Source organism: Lissotriton helveticus, chromosome 10 (assembly GCF_964261635.1).
Source record: "Lissotriton helveticus chromosome 10, aLisHel1.1, whole genome shotgun sequence".
NCBI classification, from domain to species: domain Eukaryota; kingdom Metazoa; phylum Chordata; class Amphibia; order Caudata; family Salamandridae; genus Lissotriton; species Lissotriton helveticus.
Window position 1 is genome coordinate 667,585,989 of NC_136071.1, and position 19,419 is coordinate 667,605,407.

General features: G+C 42.4%; 1 protein-coding gene across 1 annotated transcript in view; it reads left to right on the forward strand.

Moving 5' to 3' along the window:
- Nucleotides 1-19,419, forward strand: part of GORASP1 (golgi reassembly stacking protein 1) — a 276,910-nt gene that overhangs the window by 220,923 nt on the left and 36,568 nt on the right. Inside the window, exon 8 of the mRNA XM_078663201.1 lies at nucleotides 6,139-6,285. Coding sequence (XP_078519327.1) covers nucleotides 6,139-6,285 — 147 coding nt within the window. The remainder of the gene's footprint in view (nucleotides 1-6,138; nucleotides 6,286-19,419) is intronic.

The window sequence follows — 19,419 nt, forward strand, 5'->3', positions numbered from 1 at the left end:
AATCCACCACAAACTTTTGTCACATCATGTTGAAAGGACGAACACACAGGAGCAAACATAAAACATAAAGACAAAAACATATTAGCATATTTGTAAGCTAATAAACAACGACGTCATGAAACGTAAGACATCATATGCCAGTATATTTTTAATACCTCCAGGTAGACACAATCATGGCCACTCACCCATTAGCTGTGGTGATGGCACTTCACCCCACCTGGCTGCAGCTCAGGTATAGAGGAGCACCGCTCTGTAATCGAATAAAGAGACATCCAGAGAAACAAGGGTAGGTAGAGCTATAATTCAACATTCTATTTTCTTATTGAAAAGATATTTTCAAATTGTAAGCTTAAAATCACAGTGCTGTCAGTTTTAGTGAGACAATAGGTTTTTTAGAGTAGCATATACAAAACCCATTGATTGCTGCATGCTCACAACACTACTAATGAGCATGTGTACAGTATTTCGCCAATAGAATCGGGTAGCGTCCATCCATTAGCGAGAACAATAAAGTTTTTAATAGCGTTCAGCCATTTAGCGAGAACAATAGAGTTTTAGCCATCACTCAAAACACTGTGCACGGCAACATTTAGTAATAGGCAATACGTTTTTTTCTTGCTGTCAATAGCCAGTCCTTTAGAACTGCGAACGAACAAACAATATGGTTCTGCTATTATATATATATATTATGACCCGTCCTTAGTCAATGGTTACGAGAGGCTAGACCCCGTATAGCCTGAAATGGAGTTTGAAACGAACCAGATGATACAAATGTGACTGGTAAGCAAATAGCTTTTATGAGGTTGTATCAAGATGTGTGTCCTCCCCATCTCTAGAGCCTTACCTTAGCTATGTTAACAAACCCTTACATAGACACCTCCTAATTAAATTTAGATTTAGTCAAATTCCTTACGTGTTGGGCTGCTTCAAGCAATGGAGCACGCCGGAATTGGGTGTCCCATGTAAATGTGATGATTTTTCGAGCCAGGATACGTTGCACTTTATGATGTTTTGTAGTTATTTTTAGAGACCCAAGAATTAAATATTTAGTACCCGTTTTAAAAGATACTGGTTTTATTCAAGTTAGGCCTGCATTGCTATACTTACAGTCCTTAGGTAACACCTTCATTACATACTCTGTGGCGAGCTTTTTAGTTGCAGCGTTTAGAATTAAGTCAAGGCTCAATAAGGGCATTACTGTACCATGAATGTTGACATATACGTCCTGTTAACTATGATTGTACATATGTCCTTCTTCCCATGACTGTTTATTGTGTGGCTAATTCTGATGAATTGTATGTACCCTTTTAACTTGTATATATATTATTGTGTTCTATTTTATTGGCTTTTATGATTTTAAGCAAATCGAATAAAGTGTATTTTGACTGACTGACTGAAGACGTGTGTCACAAGGACGCGGCTAGCGATTTTGCTCTGCGGTATTGGGACAATGAATGTAGTTCATATGATCGACATCGTCAGCCTCTTCTTCGACGATGTCGATCATATGAACTACATTACCCAGAATGCCGAGTCACATGAATGCCACCACGTGCACGGACACATTGAGATTAATAATGGCGGCATCGCGTCCGTCCGGTGCCTCCCCAGACAGCACAGAAGCAAGTCTGGAGACACCGACGGATAGGTAAGTTAGATTTGACACCATCTATTTCCCGGGTGTTGTCCCAATGCCGCAGAGCAAAATCGCTAGCGCGTCCTTGTGACACACGTCTTGATACGAGCTCATAAAAGCTATTTGCGTACCAGTCACATTTGTATCATCTGGTTCGTTTCAAACTCCATTTCAGGCTATACGGGGTCTTGCCTCTCGTAACCATTGACTAGGGACGGGTCATAATAGCAGAACCATATTGTTTGTTCGTTCGCAGTTCTAAAGGACTGGCTATTGACGACCGCAAGAAAAAAACGTATTGCCTATTACTAAATGTTGCCGTGCAGTGTTTTGATGAACTGAGGCTGCTATTAATCGTTCGTATCGATACACAGTCTGCTTGATCATTCTAGCTATAATATGCTAGGGTAGAGAGATGGCTAAAACTCTATTGTTCTCGCTAAATGGCTGAACGCTATTAAAAACGTTATTGTTCTCGCTAATGGATGGATGCTACCTGATTCTATTGGCGAAATACTGTACACATGCTCAATAGTAGTGTTGTGAGCATGCAGCAATCAATGGGTTTTGTATATGCTACTCTAAAAACCTATTGTCTCACTAAAACTGACAGCACTGATTGATTTTAAGCTTACAATTTGAAAATATCTTTTCAATAAGAAAATAGAATGTTGAATTATAGCTCTACCTACCCGTGTTTCTCTGGATGTCTCTCTATTCGATTATCTGAGCTGCAGCCAGGTGGGGTGAAGCGCCATCACCACAGCTAATGGGTGAGTGGCCATGATTGTGTCTACCTGGAGGTATTAAAAATATACTGGCATATGATGTCTTACGTTTCATGACGTCATTGTTTATTAGCTTACAAATATGCTAATATGTTTTTGTCTTTGTTTTATGTTTGCTCCTGTGTGTTCGTCCTTTCAACATGATGTGACAAAAGTCTGTGGTGGATTAATTCTGACCTGGATTTTGCAGGTGACATTTTAATTTCACTTTATATAAGCAGTAGTTAACATCGGGTCCTGAAGAAAGCATTGGTACTATACCACTATAATGCTGAAACATGTCGACCATCATTGCTCACAGATATTTTGTTAAATCTGATTTTGCACTTTGCCTTTTAGATTTGGAAGACTGAGAAGAAAAAATAAAGTTTCACACTTACTCAGTATTATCCAATTTTAATTGTTTTTTTCACTCACATTTTGATTTCACACTGCTTTTTCCAGTCGCCACTTATATTTAAAATAACGAAACTTAGTACCGACATCACATTACTCCAAAGGTTTTTGGAACAGCCTTAAATAACATCAATAGGCTGCTTCCTTTTTCCCTTTTCCTCCTGGGCAAGGAGAACCCAAATGATGTCAACAAGGGCGGTACAGAGTGGCTACTGATGGGAAAATTCACCCATGCCCTCGAGCTTTAGCTCACACACTGGTGTCACACTTGGGCGCACACTTGGGTCTCCACCTTAAGTTCACAAACTTATTGTTTTTCCATGTTGAAGTCTTGTTCTCACAGTGCGTTTTTCTGCTTCTTGACCCCTAGATATAATTGTTGTTTTTGCTTCCCAGTAAAGTTAGTCATTAGATAAAGCACTGTATAGTAGGTAAAATAATAGATTTTCTTTTTTTTAAATAGACCTACTGGTTCCCTAATGACATTTACGAGAGCAAGGGGTTCTCGGTTACTGGGGTGGTTTATTCTTTGTAGAATATAAGAAACTGAGCTCACTGAATTATTTGGTTGGTCAGTAAAGTTCGAGAAATAAGTTTGAGCCTATTGGAAAGGTTTGTTAAAATATGTAGCATCTTTGGGTGGATTAAAACCAGAGCTTAGTTAGTGCCTAGCTTACTATAAATTATTAAAGTAAACTAAAGTGCTAATTGGAAAGGTAGGTCAGACTTAAATGATCCTTACTAAATACAGGATTTTAACTAAAATGATTGCATTGCCAGAGGCATTTCTTTCTATTTTATTTTACGTGCTTAAAATGTAAAACCCTCATGCGTATTCATTGTTTCTCTTAATATTGGTGCACACATCTCTTGAAGGAAATGATGTGCCGCCTAAAATTAAAAGGGCTGTTAATTGTGCCAAACTTGAGGAACCATTATTGGACATTGTCAAAATGGAGATGTCTGTTTGAACTACCTATTGGAGTCCTATATGGTATGGATGCTAAGATGTATGGATCTTTGATACAGACCATCATTAAGCTGCAAAGTTAGGCACTGCAAACTTCAAATTATTTAGTAAAGCTACGCTAGAGATGTTGCTATATGCCAGGAAAACTCTGTGGGAGTTTTCCTGATTTAAAGGACAGAAGCCTCTTACTATGTAGCATTGTGTACTACCCTGGAGAATTCACTTAGAGGAGCATTAAGGGGTTGAAGACTATGGCATTAAGTAATGAAGAGATTGCAGGACTAATTGGAGCTCTGTGATCAGGGAATGTACCTTTCAAAGAGTATTTAACAATTATATGGTGTTTGGGGCAGATTTCACGGAAGGAGTGGGGAGCAGTCTCTAAAGTCCCAAGGATTGTAGGTCGGATTCATATAGTGCAAACACTTGAAATTTAGCACAGCGCTACTGCCTAATCTCACCGACACTAAAATCACAGCATTGTTGCATGTTCCACCTCTGCAAACACAGTGGTAAGAAAAGAAAATCTACATAGCTTTGAAACATTCTGTACTATTATTAAAGACCTGGCACTACAGCTAACTTAAGTCTCCCATTGGTATACCTACTACATCAAATACATTTCAGAATAGTGCAGGAGAGGGAGGATATAAGGAGGAACCTTCCTGATATACATTCTCCCTGCGGTACCAGATGGATATCTTCTACCATACAATTTTGCCATGACAAAGCCAACAGGCCTTTGCACAGAAGGGTCAAAGCACATTCCACCAGAACTATGTCTGCTTCTACAGCCTTATTTGCGGGGGTCACGTTGGAGAACATTTGCCATGCTGCGACATGGAAGAATGTCCACATGTTCACTAAGCACTACTGCTTACAATCTGCGTCGCAAGACAATGCAGCAGTGGGACAAGCTGTTTTTTTACATCTTCTCCATTAAGGTTAGACTTTTGAATATCTCTAATGTTGCATTTCTAATGTTTCTGGTTGTCAAATACTGTTCTTAAGTATGAAGTATGTTAAGTGATTATAATTATTTCATTTTAGAAGGTTTCTGCATTTATATGTATGTACATATTCTAGTGCTCTATAACCTTCCGGCGGAGTGGGGTTATGTAGATTTACGCTTTGTCTCCCACCTTCCGAAAACGACATGTTTAGGTTTACTGCTTGCTACTCTGATTCAGGCATGTGAATCTATGAAAGATACCCCAATACTGGATACGAAAACAAGTTACTTACCTGTAACTGCAGTTATCTAGTATTGGTATCTTTCATGGATTCACATGCACCCACCCTCCTCCCCGGGCAGGACAGTTCTCTAATGGGGATACTTACTCCTCACTTGTGCTAAGAAAATCTGAGGAGAACTGCCTCTGCAGGGAAAATTCTAGAGGGGGCTGACTTCTGATTGGTTGGAACTATTTTCAGTTTTTTACATAAGGAGGTAGATAGGCTACTAAGATTTGGGCCTTTTTAGGCCTATAGTCTTGTCAGCCTACTACAGTTTTTACTAAGGCACTGCTTTTGTATGTTATATTACCGTGGGACTCCCGCCTCGGCGTCGGGGAATGATTCAGGCTTGTGAATCTATGAAAGAAACCAATACTGGATAACTGCAGTTACAGGTAAGTAACTTGTTTTCTTATCATCGGCATAGGAGAGGATGTTGATGTTGTGTGTGGATGACCTTGTCTGGAGGTTTCATGTATGCGTTGAAGAGGGTGATGTTGAGTGAATAACCCTGAGGCATTCCACAGATGACTTTTCAGGCTTCTGAGGAGTAAAGTGCCAGGCTTGTGTTTTATCGGTTAAGAAAGAACAGATACAGCAGAGAACGGGTCCATGGATGCCAGTCTCTTGCAGGCGAGTGTTGAGCTTTGGGTGTGAGACCGTGTCAAATGCTGCTGAGAGGTCCAGGAAAATGAGATCTGCCGTGTCTCCTCTGTCAAAATCATGCGGATGTCCTCTGTGGTGATGAGTGCCATTTCTGTACTGTGGCTGGGCCTAAATCCGTGGGTGCTGGTGGTTGCTGAGATGTCTGTTGGTTAGTTTCTCTAAGATGCTCATTTTGGAGAAGTTGTTACAGGAAGAAACTTGTCCTTCAATCCAAGCTTAATTTGACATACAAATATAGAAGGCTATCTTGCATAAGCGTTCAGCTGTTAAATTGTCTTCATTGTCAGATTATTTTCATAGGATTTACATGGAGTTAATATGCACTAGCAATCCTATCTTTTCTTCTGGAGAACGTTGTTACTGCACACTTTAAGATTAAAATTAGTTACATGCCATGAATGCAAGCTTTTATATAAATATGCATTTTGTCTTTGTTATTGCTTCAGGATTTTTTGATGTTTCTGGAATTGCACACCCTGAACTGACCAGTACATCAAACCCCCTTGAATTGAATGCTTTTTCACCATTAAACCTATCGTCTGGTCACTTGCCAAGGTTTGAAAATTTGAAGATCAATGGTGATGCGTCACTAGGTAAGTGTGCAAAGGGGTTTGTTACTTGCTTTGCTGGCAGTCAGAACTTTAAATGGCTAAGACTTGGACAATGAACTTAAACCTGTTTGTTAGGTGTGGATATTATCAATTGTGACGTGATTGAATTTTGGTTTCTTCGCTTCTGCAATCGTACACTACCTTTAACATTTTGCATTATCAGACAGTGTTCTGAAAGAGATTTACTTTTGTACCAACAACTAAATGTGAAAACTAACTGATTTAGGCCAGGCATCCTTAGATTTTTATGCCCATAATGTGATGCTGCAGTAATGTCGACCTGAGGTAGGGAATTTGTCTGCCACTAGGTAACCTGCAATCCTAAATCTACTCCAGTTTGAAGATATTAGGGTTATTCATGAATGGTTATTAGTGCAGCATTTGAAAATGGTCCGAATACCTAGTTTGCATAGCAAGTTTTATGTATACATTTTGTACCTAGTCCTAAAATTAGATTTTTTAATCCATTTAATTCTTAATTTGCTTGGCATCCTGATTGTACACCAGGGATATTATCTTTCCTGGAGACTGTCTAATTTTTTTTAAATATCAGTAACGTTCTAGCAGCCTTCTAGGGAAAATGGAGGAATTGGAAATAGTGGGTGAGAACTCAAAGTAAATTAAAGGGTTGGTGGCATTCATTTGACTTGCATCCTGTAAAGGTGATCGATATGGGCCAGTGGGTGAGAGGCGCCAATGGAGCATTTTCCAGTATTGGATCCATGGTTGAGTCTCGTGCTTCTCCAGTATTGGATCTTTCATAGATTCACATGCTTGAATCATTCGCCGTTGTCTGAGTGTGAGTCCCACTGTACAACTAAAAAAGCAGTGTAATGTTAAACTTGTCTTGGAAAGGCTATATAAGCTTCACTTTAGTAACATCCCTATCATTTAATGGAAACCAAACTCCAACCAATCAGGTTGCAGCATTCTATAGAACACTCCCCTCAAAGGCTTCTGTCTCAGATTTTCTACCGCACTTCATGTGCGGGAAGTCTGTCCTGAGTTCTGCTCAGTTCAACTTACTTATCTATTCAATTTCAAAAACAGATTGTTATACTTTTATATTATAATCAGCTAACATCTGCTGAACAAATCCGACTGCCTACAATGTCTGATCTGGCTAAAAAGGTATTTTCAGACTGGAACCTGTGGGAAGAAGAGGCTGCATTCTGAAGACCAACACAAGGACTGCATGTATTGTTTCTACTCAGCTCACAAGATAATGGATTGCAAGCTCTGCCGTACTTTCATCAAAAACCTTAAAGGGTAAAGAGAGGTGATTGGATTATCCTTGGCTTATAGTTTTTGAAGCGATATTAACACTTTCTGGGGAGGATAGTGAGGACTCTTCTTCCAACAGGGTACAAAAAAATGGAGAGGACCGAAGTTGTCAGATCATGCGCCTCCCAAAAAGTCTAAAAAAAAAAAAATTCAGACTTTGCATGGTTCGTCTAAGGTGAAAAGTCCCTCGGCTAAACCCTCTCAATGGTAGGAAGCATGAGATCTCCTCAGAGAAACGAGAAAAATCTAAATCCGAATCTTCTACACCATCCCCTCCGGTTTCTCACAAATTCAAATGACCATAGACTAGCGCACAATCAATGAAGAAATAGCCTACTACGCCGTCAGCATTGAGCACCATGACGGTGAGAATGGTGACCATCATCAGTTCACCGACAACCACGTCGATGACCACACAATCAATGGCAACGATATCATCAATGATCAAGTTAGTCTCTGCCTCGTCGGCGGCAACACTCTCGACTATTAAACCAGTACCATCTATGGTGCTGATAAGGCCATCATCTACGTCTCCGACGAGGGACAAACTAAAAAGTGGTAAACTGCTTTTTTAATGCCAGAACACACATCTCTTACTAGAGTATCCCCTTATCATCTAGTCCTCTCCTAGATGAGGACGAGCGATGATGATGGTCCATTTGATGTGGCACATAGTGAATTGGAGCGGCACATCAAGTACCAGCAGGATGAAGAGTAAGGAGACTAATACTATGATCATGGGTAGTCTCCTCCTCAACAAGAGACACTACATTACACAGATCAATTCCAGTCATTTCCGCAATAAACATTCCAGGAAGACGTGATATGTACCTAAAGCACTGTGTCCGACTTACGACTGATGCTCACAGACTACTACAAATGAGTCCCAACTAAATCAGCATGACTTAAGCCGGTTTCAGTGCCGCTTGAAACCCCACAAATACAGCCTTCCACTCAAACGCCACGTAATATACCAAGAGCCACTTCTCAAAGGCATACACCACAATCAAAAAATAACCCTGTAGATGATAGTATGGCTTCAGATGAAGGAAGGGGAAGTGGGAGCTGTACATACTGGGTGGAATAACTTTTTTTCTGGCTCCATCATATCTAGTACCCCCACCTGCAGATTCTCCACCAGAGAATATAGGAGGATTTCATAATGTCCTAGAAAGAGCAGCAAATATTTGACCTGCTTTAGACTACAAAGCAGACTGTTTCATGTACATCTTCAGACGCTTCTCGCAGGTCCATAAGAGCTATTCCTGTTGTGAATTATATATGGTAGCAAGGTATGAAAACTATTAAATACCCACAACAGTAAAGGCAGTGTTGTCACGTTTAGGTAAAAAATATAAAGCTCCTGAAAATTCTCAAGCTTCCCTAATTGGACACCCAAAGCATAACTCTGTTGTAACGCAAGCGGCCCAGCCCCATTAAAAACCCCAAAAAAACCAAAACATCAGCACCAATATCCGCACAGCCTTCTAGAGAGGGAAGGCGGTTGGACATCATTTGAAAGTTTTTCCTCTGTCAACCTGGACGGTGCGAGCTTCAAAATCTTTAGCAGTACTCATACGCTATGACCGACAGATGTGGTAAAACAAGGTACCATAAGTAGATAATCTGCCAGATGACGTCAAGTAAGAGGCCAAGAAGATCTTGTAAGGAGAGTGAGCCTCCTCGGAAATAATTGACTGCATGATGGAAATTGCTTCCACAGGCTTTAGACAGCTTGCCTGAGCAGCAGTCCTATGGAGGTAGGAGAATTTGAAGGACACTTCTTTCAGACCAGCAGTGCAACCAAAAATGTTAGACCCAACATATGATGGTGAAGCACTTTTCATGACGCATAGTGGCAAGGCTTTACAATCCACAAAAACGGATAGAGCAAAGTCTTTTTGTACTGTGAGATAACCACCGTAACGAACTGGCCCTTGGTTATAGACCATCAACAGTGTCATTTTTACTCCCCAGGCACCGCTAGCAGCACCGGTAGCCGAGACCTTGAATACGTGGCCAATCGAGACTGCGCCACCCCAAGGTGGGTCATTAACCCGCACCATGTTCTTCGCTCGTGGCACCTTTGCACTATCTGCTCTGTAGTTAATGCTGGGTTATATCACTGCGCCGTTCCTTAATCCTCACACCACCACAGTATTGTCGCTAAATGATCACCCAACACACCCCCCAATGCCTGTCCATAACCACAGCACCTACTGACCTTGCACTATGTTCTCTGAATTAAATAACTATTGATGTTACTGACTTTGCCGGTTATGGCACTGGTTATACTCATTTTCGGTGCAGACCGCCCTGACTTCCATCGTCTCTCCTTGAACTAATTAATTTAGTAGAGACTGAAGCGCCGGTTCTGCACCTGGACAGCACTTGTAACTATCAGGGTGAAACTTAGTGCATTGCAAATAGTATTGTAAATACCTAACATAGAATCTGTGACTGATACCGAGCACTTATTCATAACTGTACTCACTGGCACCAAGGTTCAATTGACCGCCCTGACTTCCACGGTCTCTCCTTGTGTGGTTCCCTACCTAGTAGAGACGGAAGCACCGGCCATGACCCTTTTCCGAGCACTATGGCCATCACCCTGTGTTGAAAATATTCGCTATATGGATGTAAATATATGGTTGCTTAACCAATTGTTGCATGTCAAGTTGTGAATTATACCACCAAGGTTCAATTGACCGCCCTGACTTCCACGGTCTCTCTTTGTGTGGTTCCCTACCTAGTAGAGACGGAAGCGCCGGCCATGACCCTCTTCCGAGTACTATGGATGTCACCCTGTGTTGAAAGCTTTCGCTACACGGATGTAAATATACGGTTGCTTAACCAATTGTTGCACGTCAAGTTGTCAATTATGCCACAAGTGATTCACCTGAATCTTCCTTTCCCTGTCTCTCCTTATCTCAACAAGCGTCAATATTTAATTTCATAACCAGGCAATTATTATTGGTCCTGATGATGATCCCGCTAGTATAGGGGCAAGGGATCAAAGTGTCGCAAATTGTACCATTGTGTTAATATATTGCTGTCACTGTCGTCTTGAGCTTGCAGTATTATGTATTAAGATGCAAGCCACGTTCTGCTCCAAAAAGTTATTGCCTGAAAATCTAATCTGCTTTCTACCCTTTCCCTTAATTTTTCTTTCCCTCATACTGGGTACAGGACTGTGCCCTCTTTACTCGTGTGTGTTCTATTTTTCATAAATCCTTTTACATTGATCAAATAAATATTCCATGTCCGGCTGGACATTGGAATCAAATTTATAGCACTCATTGTGGTCTATAAATGAATCTGTTTGTATTGTTTTCTAAGCTTAGGACCACTGTTATTTAAAATAATAGGAAAGGAATATCCAACACCAGAAAGACATAACAAAATTGATGCAGTTGACCTCTGTAGTGCAAGGAAAATTCACTTTCCGTTCGCCTATCCAAATCCCTGCTAGAGATTATGTCCTCATGCATTTCTTTGGTACCATTGTGCCGCATTTGAATGCGGCTATTGCAAGAAGACTAGACCAGCAATGGATCAAAACGCAAGGATCCTTTAACTATACAGTTGGTGTCAATCCCGGAATACAAAGGGCACTCTCTTGGTAGGTTCGAGAGACTAATCTCTCTACAGCCTAACCTTCATACCCCAAGTTGCACGACTGGTAATCACAACAGATGCTTCCTTAGAGGATTGGGGAGCTTATCTCCAGGATTTGCAGGTCAACGGTGAACCGAAATCCTCTCAGTTACTTATGCATATCATCCTTTTGGAACTCAAGGCCGTACACCTAGAATTAAAAGCATGTATGCAGAGGATACAAGGGTCAGAAGTGCTCATTCGCAAAGGTAACACCACAACTATGCATTATATCAACCAGTAAGGTGGACAGTATCCCAAGCACTGTCCTAATAGGCACAGAAGATATGGAAGTTATCAATCAGTCATCAGATGAGGCTGAAAGCAGAACATGTCGGGGAAACAGTATGTCATAGCAGACCCACTAAGCCGGATTAAAAACTGCCACGAATGGGAGATCAAGCAAGAAGTTATAATGGACATTTTTCATCAGTTGGGCACACCAAATCGAGACCTGTTTGCAACTTCCCAAAATCGGTAATGCAGATTCTACGCAATCTAGCATCCACTACCAAGGTCGTGGGGGGGGGGGGGTGTTTCCCATCGAATGCCTGGGGATCTTTGCTTTAGCTTTTCTGCCAATTCCTCTCCTAACCAGGATTCTTAGAAAGATGAAGGTAGAAGCTTGCAGGTTAATTCTTATAGCTCCTAGATGGCCAAGGCAGCATTGGTTCAAAGCTACTCAGATCAGAGACGGCACATACAACTACAACCACTTCCAACTCTACTGATGATGAACCAAGGTCAAGTACTTCAGTTGGACCTAAATCCTTACACTTTTCAGCTTGGCTTCTGATTTCAATGAGTTTGCACACTTGAACATCCCAAGAGAATGCAAAGATATTCAAGCTAGAGCAGATTATACAAACAAAACCTGGTCTTAAATAGAAGCAGTTTTTGATCTGGTGTCAACAGTCAAAATATACCCTATGTCATCTGCACCAGAGGGAATTCTTCCTTACTTATTACACCTGGCAGTCCGGTCTCGCTCATGCCTTAAAGTACACTTGGCAGCCATATCTTGTTTTAGAAGGTGATTGTCCCCATCCTTATGGTCTAGCAGGCGCATCAAGAAAATTCTCGAAGAGCCTTTTAGAGTTGATCTGCCAGTTATTTGTTTCCTAAACAAACTATAGCAAGAGGGAGAACTACAGCCGTACATTTTTCTTCAAAAAGTTAGCACACTTTTACAGTCTAAAGTGCGAGTTCATTCTATCAGATGTTTATCAACTTCGACAACTTTGTTTGCCTGTGTGTCTGTACAGGATATCTACAGAGCGGTGACACAAAAAAAAATAGTCCACTTTTATGCAGCCCTACTGCTTGGATTTCACAGTGCTCAGATGAGTCTGTGGGTCAGGCAGGATTACGTTATCTTTTACAATAAAGGTGAGCTCTCATAGTGAGTTATACCCCACCATCCACTAACAGATTGTGCACTTTTAACATTACCTCCAGTATTGGAATCTTTCATGGATTCACATGCGGCCCACTTTATTACTTGAGTCTCACCTTCTGGTACTAGTTCATACTCACACTTGTTTTCTAAAAATCTGAGAGACTGAAGCCTCTGAGGGGAGTGTTCTTGAGTGTTGCAACCGGTTTGATTTCTTTTAAATGATGAAGATATGTTAATAAAGTTAAGATTTTATAGCCTTTCCAATCTGTTTGACATTACACTACTTTTTTAGTTGTACCGTTAGACTCCCACATCGGGTAAGGATTCAGGCACATGAATCTATGAAAGATACCAATACTAGAGAACCACAGTTACAGGTAAGTAACTTACTTTCTTTTGAATTATTCCAGTTAAGAGTAGAATGTTTAGCTATATTTTACATGGCCGTATTAAAGATCTACTTGTTACACAGCATTCTTTCTTGTTTGGACATTTTGTTTGTTCAAAGTTGGCTAGGCTTCAATTAAGGCTACTGCCAGCTATCATCTGATGTGGCCATTTCCGTGTTTCAAACTGCATGTAGTATTCTAAGGAGTCAGAGCTATACTGTGCCCCATGTCTTCACCTGGAAGAAAAAAAATCGAATTCAAATAGCTGCAAACGTAGTCTCATTTATAGTGAATCATTCTGGCAACGCGTATTCCTAGCACACTGTTTTAAGAAAACCAGCTCAATTATTATTATTATTATTATTAAAAGGCTCTTCTATAGCGCATGGCCACTCGGGAGCATCCCAGCGCTTAAGACTAACCAAGCGGAGATGAATTAAAAATAGAGAACCATTATAACTAGTTTTTTGGAAACAGAAGAGTTTTTAACTTTTTCCGAAAGACAAGGAGGTTAGGCTCTTGGCGAAGAGGTGGAGGAAGAGCATTCCACAGCCCAGCCGCGTTGTGCGAGAACAGGCGATTAGGGGTCAGATGTATGCACAGCATGTGGATGTATTAAGGCCTTGAGAAACATGTACACATAGGTTGGTTATGTTTTTTCCTATTGACAAAGAACCCCCCGCCCCCCCCCCCCTCTCTGTCTGTGGGCCAGGTTTCTTAGGTTTTACAACCAGCTTGGATTCTTTCCAACGGGCATGTCCGCGACTGGGGAAACAATGGTTTCACTGTTCACTAATATACAGTGCCCCTACCATTTCTGCTCTAGCACCAACAAAAATCTAAAACACACGAGACGTTTTAAGGGCCTGTAAATCTCATAACTTGAAAACATTGTTCTGGTTCACTCCCCCAGCATATGCCTGAGAAGTAGATTTTTCAAAACTTTGTTCAAGTACCCTCAAAAACAAGATTGGCTTTCCTTTTGAAAGTGTTTGTCATTGCCCTGCCTTATTCTCAGAAATAAGGAGATGTAGGCTGCCAGAATTACTGTTTAACCCAATGTGTCCCCCCTGCTCCCATCCTACTTGATGCAGTGTATATTCCAGACTTGACTAACCATATACACAGATGGGTAGGGATATCCTTGGCTGGGTCCAACATTTGTATTCTGCTGCACAAGCTCACAGTGCTCTCTAGGTCTAAAGCTAATGACTTTCTAACCCGATCAGTGGCATGTTAGAAACCCTTCTGTCAATCAGTCAACTACGCAGGCTTTATAAAGCACAACTAATCACCTGGGAGGGCATCCAGTCACTGATGGTATTGTTGCTTTAGGTGGGATCAGTTGATCAGCCATGTCTTGGGTGCCTTCTGGAATTCTAGGAGTGAGGTAGAGGTCTGCAGGTGCAGGGGAAGGTCGTCCCAGGATTTAGCCTTGAGATAGTGTCCTCCACGGTTGCAGGGGTGCAAGAGAGAGATGGAGGGAAGGAGGAAGGGATGGAGGGAGGAGGAGCACAAGTGCCTGGAGGGCTGTTGGAAGTGCAGGCGGTGGTTGATGTAAGCTGGTCCTTGGCTGTGCTGGGCTTTGTACGTGTGGATCAGCATCTTTACTTGACATCTTTCGTATGAGGAGCCAGTGGAGTTTCTGGAGGTGAGGGGTGATGTGAGTCCATTTGGGGTGGTCAAGGATGAGTCTGGCAGAGGAGTTCTGTATGGTTGGCAACCTCTTCAGGAGGTGAGAGGTGATTACCATGTATGTTGCTGTGGTCCAGGCGGCTAGTGACAAGGGCTTTAGTGACAGTGCATCTAGTATTGATGGGGAGCCATTTGAAGATTTTACGGAACATGCGAAGAGCGAGGAAGCAGGCTAATGAAACTGTTGATCTGGGTTTTCATGGGGAATTTGCTGTCCAGGATACTGCGTAGAGTGACTTGGGTTCTGTCCCTGCTGGTCAGGGTGGTGAAGAAGACTGGTGATGCTCCTCGGGCAGAAACTATAGCTGGCCATGGCTTATAGGAATGGCTTCTGGAATTATGCGAATCTGCAAATCCATAATCTGCAGATTTCAACAAATATTTCTAGCCGAAAGTAATAAAAAGTAGCAAAAAACATTGCAACATATATTTGCACATAGTGGACGGCCCCTTAGCAACGGTTAACTGATCATATTTCCGTTGCTTATTTCTATATTTTGTTGTTGAACTGGTACTAATGAGGTGAAATATTTGCCCAGATAGTGTTACCGTATCTAAATATTACAAAGTAAGTTATACTATCACTAGCATTTGCAATGCAATAGGTCTCGCAGTTACAAGAGTTAAAGCTATTGGCATTGTAAATGACAATGCCTTTTATTTATGTTTTAAAATGAAAACAAATATAAAATGCATTGTTATTTGCAATGTCAATAGCTCAATCTCGCCTAAATGCGAGACCTATTGCATTGAAAATCCATGTTTAAAAGATGTTCTCGGCCTGCACTAGTGCCTTTTATTTATGTTTTAAAACTAAAACAAATATAAAATGCATTGTTATTTGCAATAAATAGCTCAAACTCTCCTAAATGCGAGACCTATTGCATTGCAAATCCATGTTTAAAAGATGTTCTCGGCCTGCACTAGTCTAGTCCTGCCCATGGCACTTAATTCGTCAAAAACATAATTAGCAGGCACCAGGGTATTTCACAAGAGGCAGTTCTTCCAAGTGCCTGTACCACTGTTACCGTCAAACCATCACACTGCAACAGATGCGACAATTTGGATTATTTCATGTCACAAAAGCTGTAAAAATGATGCCCTGTGGCATTGGATGGGTGACCAGAGAGGCGTGTAGACGACTCGTGGTCTGTTGGCCTCTTTACCACCCGTCTGTGGTGCAAGGCTGGGAGAACATTCATTGCAACGCCATCAATGGTGACCTATGAAGGGATGCATTCTGGGAGTTTCCTCGTCTGACAACCAGACATCTACTCACCCGAACCGCATTCATTACCAGAACCTCATTCACCCGAACCTCATTCATTACAAGAACCACAGTCACCCGAACCTCACTCATTACCAGAACTCCACTCACCCCAACCTAATTCATTGCCAGAACCACTCTCACCCGACCCCTACAAATTATCTGAACCTCACTCACCTAAACATCACTCACCTGAACCTCACTCACCCAAACATTATTCATTACCAGACCTCACTCATGCGGACCTCACTCATTACCAGAATCTCATTTATTAGTAGAACCTTGCTCACCTGAAACTCTTTCATTATCAGTACATCAGTCATCTGATACCCGAACCTAATTCATTACCAGAATCTCAGACACCTGAATCTCACTCATTATCAGAACTTAACTCACCCAAACCTCACCCACCCGAACCTCACTCACCGAAACCTCATTCATTCCCAGAACCTCCCTCTTATTCAGAACCTCACTCATTACCAGAGCCTCACTCACCCAAATCTTGTTCATAACTAGAACCTCACTCATTACCAGAACCTCAGTCACCCGACTCATTCATTACCAGAACCTCATTCATTACCAGAATCTGTCAGCCGAACCTCAATTATTACCAGACCCTAACTCACCCGAACCTCACTCATTACCAGATTCCTCACCCACCCAAACCTCACTCATTACCAGTACCCCACTCCCAGACTTCACTCATTACCAGGACTGTCATTAGCTCGAGGGCGGTGTAGCGCGGGAGACTTGCGCTGGTGAGTGAAGTTGATCTGGATACATGGTATTTCCTGGGTGCATGTAAAAAGGTTTTCTGCATTTTTCTGCCACACATTTCTATAGTTTGCCAAGTTTTTCTTACATTCCATTAAGTTGGTGGTAGCCAAGACCTGCGGATAACCCCATGAAGGGGGGGGAGGGGGATTCACGAGGGCAGGGGTGAGGCGTTAGGACTCCAGAGGACTTGGTTGTGTGGTGTGTGAAGTGTTGGTGTGTGATGAGTTGTTAGGTACACCGTGTGACCCCAGCAGGAGCACAACACACTGCTGTGCGCGGAGATCAGTGCTGGGTGTAGTGCGGGGGTCACGAGGGCAGGGGTGAGCCGTTAGGACACCAGAGGGCCAGAAGCCTTGGTTGTGTGGTTTATGAAGTGTTGGTGTGTGATTTGTTGGTAGGTACAGCGCGTGACCCAAGCAGGAGCACAACACACTGCTGTGCGCGGGGATCCACGCTGGGTGTAGTGGAGGTGTGGGCGCCCCCTGTTTGCTAGTGGTCCTGTGCCTCCCATCCCTTGCACGCACCCCGGTTGAAGCACTCATTCTCGTGGCTGAAAATACCGCGGCTGATGGGGAAATTTACAACGCGCTAATCTACCCCCTGAGCCTTAAACGCAATCTTAAACGAAGAGACGGGAAGGCAGCCACAAAACGAGCCCCCCCCACCGCGAAAACACAGGGTAGGGAGGCTGCTGGTGACAGTGGAGAACGCTTTCCTCTAATTGCCCATACCATAAAAGTTTATATTTAAAGTTTTACAATCCGCTTCTTATCACCATTATGTTTCTCTGATTATTAAGTGATTTGGGAAGCGCTTTTTACTAGCAACACTTTAACATGATTGTCGGACCAGGGAGCCGGTCTTAGTGGAGCAAGGAAAATGCAATAGTGGAAAGGAGCACTTTGGGGCGCATTGATGGACCGTGGAGCCGACGGCGGAGGGGGGAGGGAAAGTAACTGCAGGAGGCTTGCAAGGGAGACCGGAGATGGGCACAGTGCGTAACTGTACTTGGTGAACGCGCTCTTTCTCTGATCCGACCAGCAGCCTGTGCGTGTCCATTTCCTGTCTCCCTTGAAAGCATAGTCGACGACTATAGGTCTCACTGGCGAAAGCGCTTCGCACTGCAGCGCCAGGTGCAAAACCTAAAAAAAAGGGCTGCTGTTTGCCTTTTCTTGCTGCATAATTTAGTCTCATAATTCCAGTGGCTTGGTCTGTAGGCTGTCATTTATCTGTCCCACTCCCACCCCCAGCAAAACTAAATGAGACTGTAGTCACTAGTACCTTCCACAGATGAGGTTTTTAGCCACACCTAGGCATCCTCCAGGTACATCTCACTCCATTATCACTTTATATTGGAACGGAAACCACCCTTGGTTATCCGATCTCCCCTTTCTTGCATGTCCCTGCAACTTGATACAACCTAGTATGTACACTTAATCCATTCGCTCTGGGCTCTGCCCCCCCCCCCCCCCGCCTTGTCACATTCCATAAGATACAGCATAGAGGGCCTACCCTTGTTGTTTTCCCTTCTTCAAGATGGTGCATTTCAGATGTGGAAGTAATCCTGAGGGTTCTGGGATGTCGCAATCTGGTGACTGAACCAGCTTCTGCATTTTAAACCTACCGCCCCCCTCGAATTAAGTCTGTCCTCTGACCTACTCCATGCCCATGTCACTACCGGAACAGCCCCCCACCCAAACACTCTGGATTGTTGACAACTCTTTGCCTAGGGGGGCATCTGTCTTGTATTATATTATTCTCACTCGTCCATTTCCTGCTCTCCTCCCCTCGTATGATACCCTGTCTGCAGGTTTTCCTGTATACTACAGCAGTCTTGAATTACGGATTACAGCTTTTTTCATTGTAATTACTGAGAATAAGTCTCTGTTGGCTTGAAGAGTGTTTACTGTGAAACATGGAAATTATACTTTTGAAAGACTAGTTTATTAACCAAGCTCCAAATAAAGTTAGAACTTAAACAGTCTTTGTCTCCATCGTAGCTTTTATTTTCTCTGCACCACAGAATTATTAAAAAATGTGGACATTCGAGTTCAATGTTTTTTCCCATAAGAGGCTCAAAAAGAAACTAATAACACTATCACTGAGATTAAAGTCTTCACTATCTTGAATAAACAGCATTTTGACCCTTCATTATCTGGTTAGATTGCTGGTGTTCTACAGAGTTACAGCCATAAGCTTATAATTATCCTGTTCCACAATACTCTACAATTGATGGCTTTACAATGAAACAATATGAAAGCTAGGGCATCCATACTATTCAATTTGAAATCTATTTTAGTTCCTTTTTTAGGTCAAGCCTGTGACAACGCATGCACATCATGCTCTCTTGCTTGCAAGACGGTATTGTTTACAGTAAAGGGTTTGAAGCCCACCAATTGCTTACCATGTGTTGGCTTCACTCCTTGCTGCCTCCTAATTGGCAGCTGCAGGCCAAGTGTCCCTTTCAAGGCTTACTTTGGAGCATGGGCCATGCACATATTGATTTCCCTTAATCAGTGTCCGTCTGCTGCTCACACTGTGATTGAAGTACAATTTCTTCTTTCCTCTCCCACCCAGATTTTCATGCATCATCCACAGGGAAAGCCTTAGTTTGTCTACCCAGCCTCCAAGAAGCCCAGGTTTGCCTT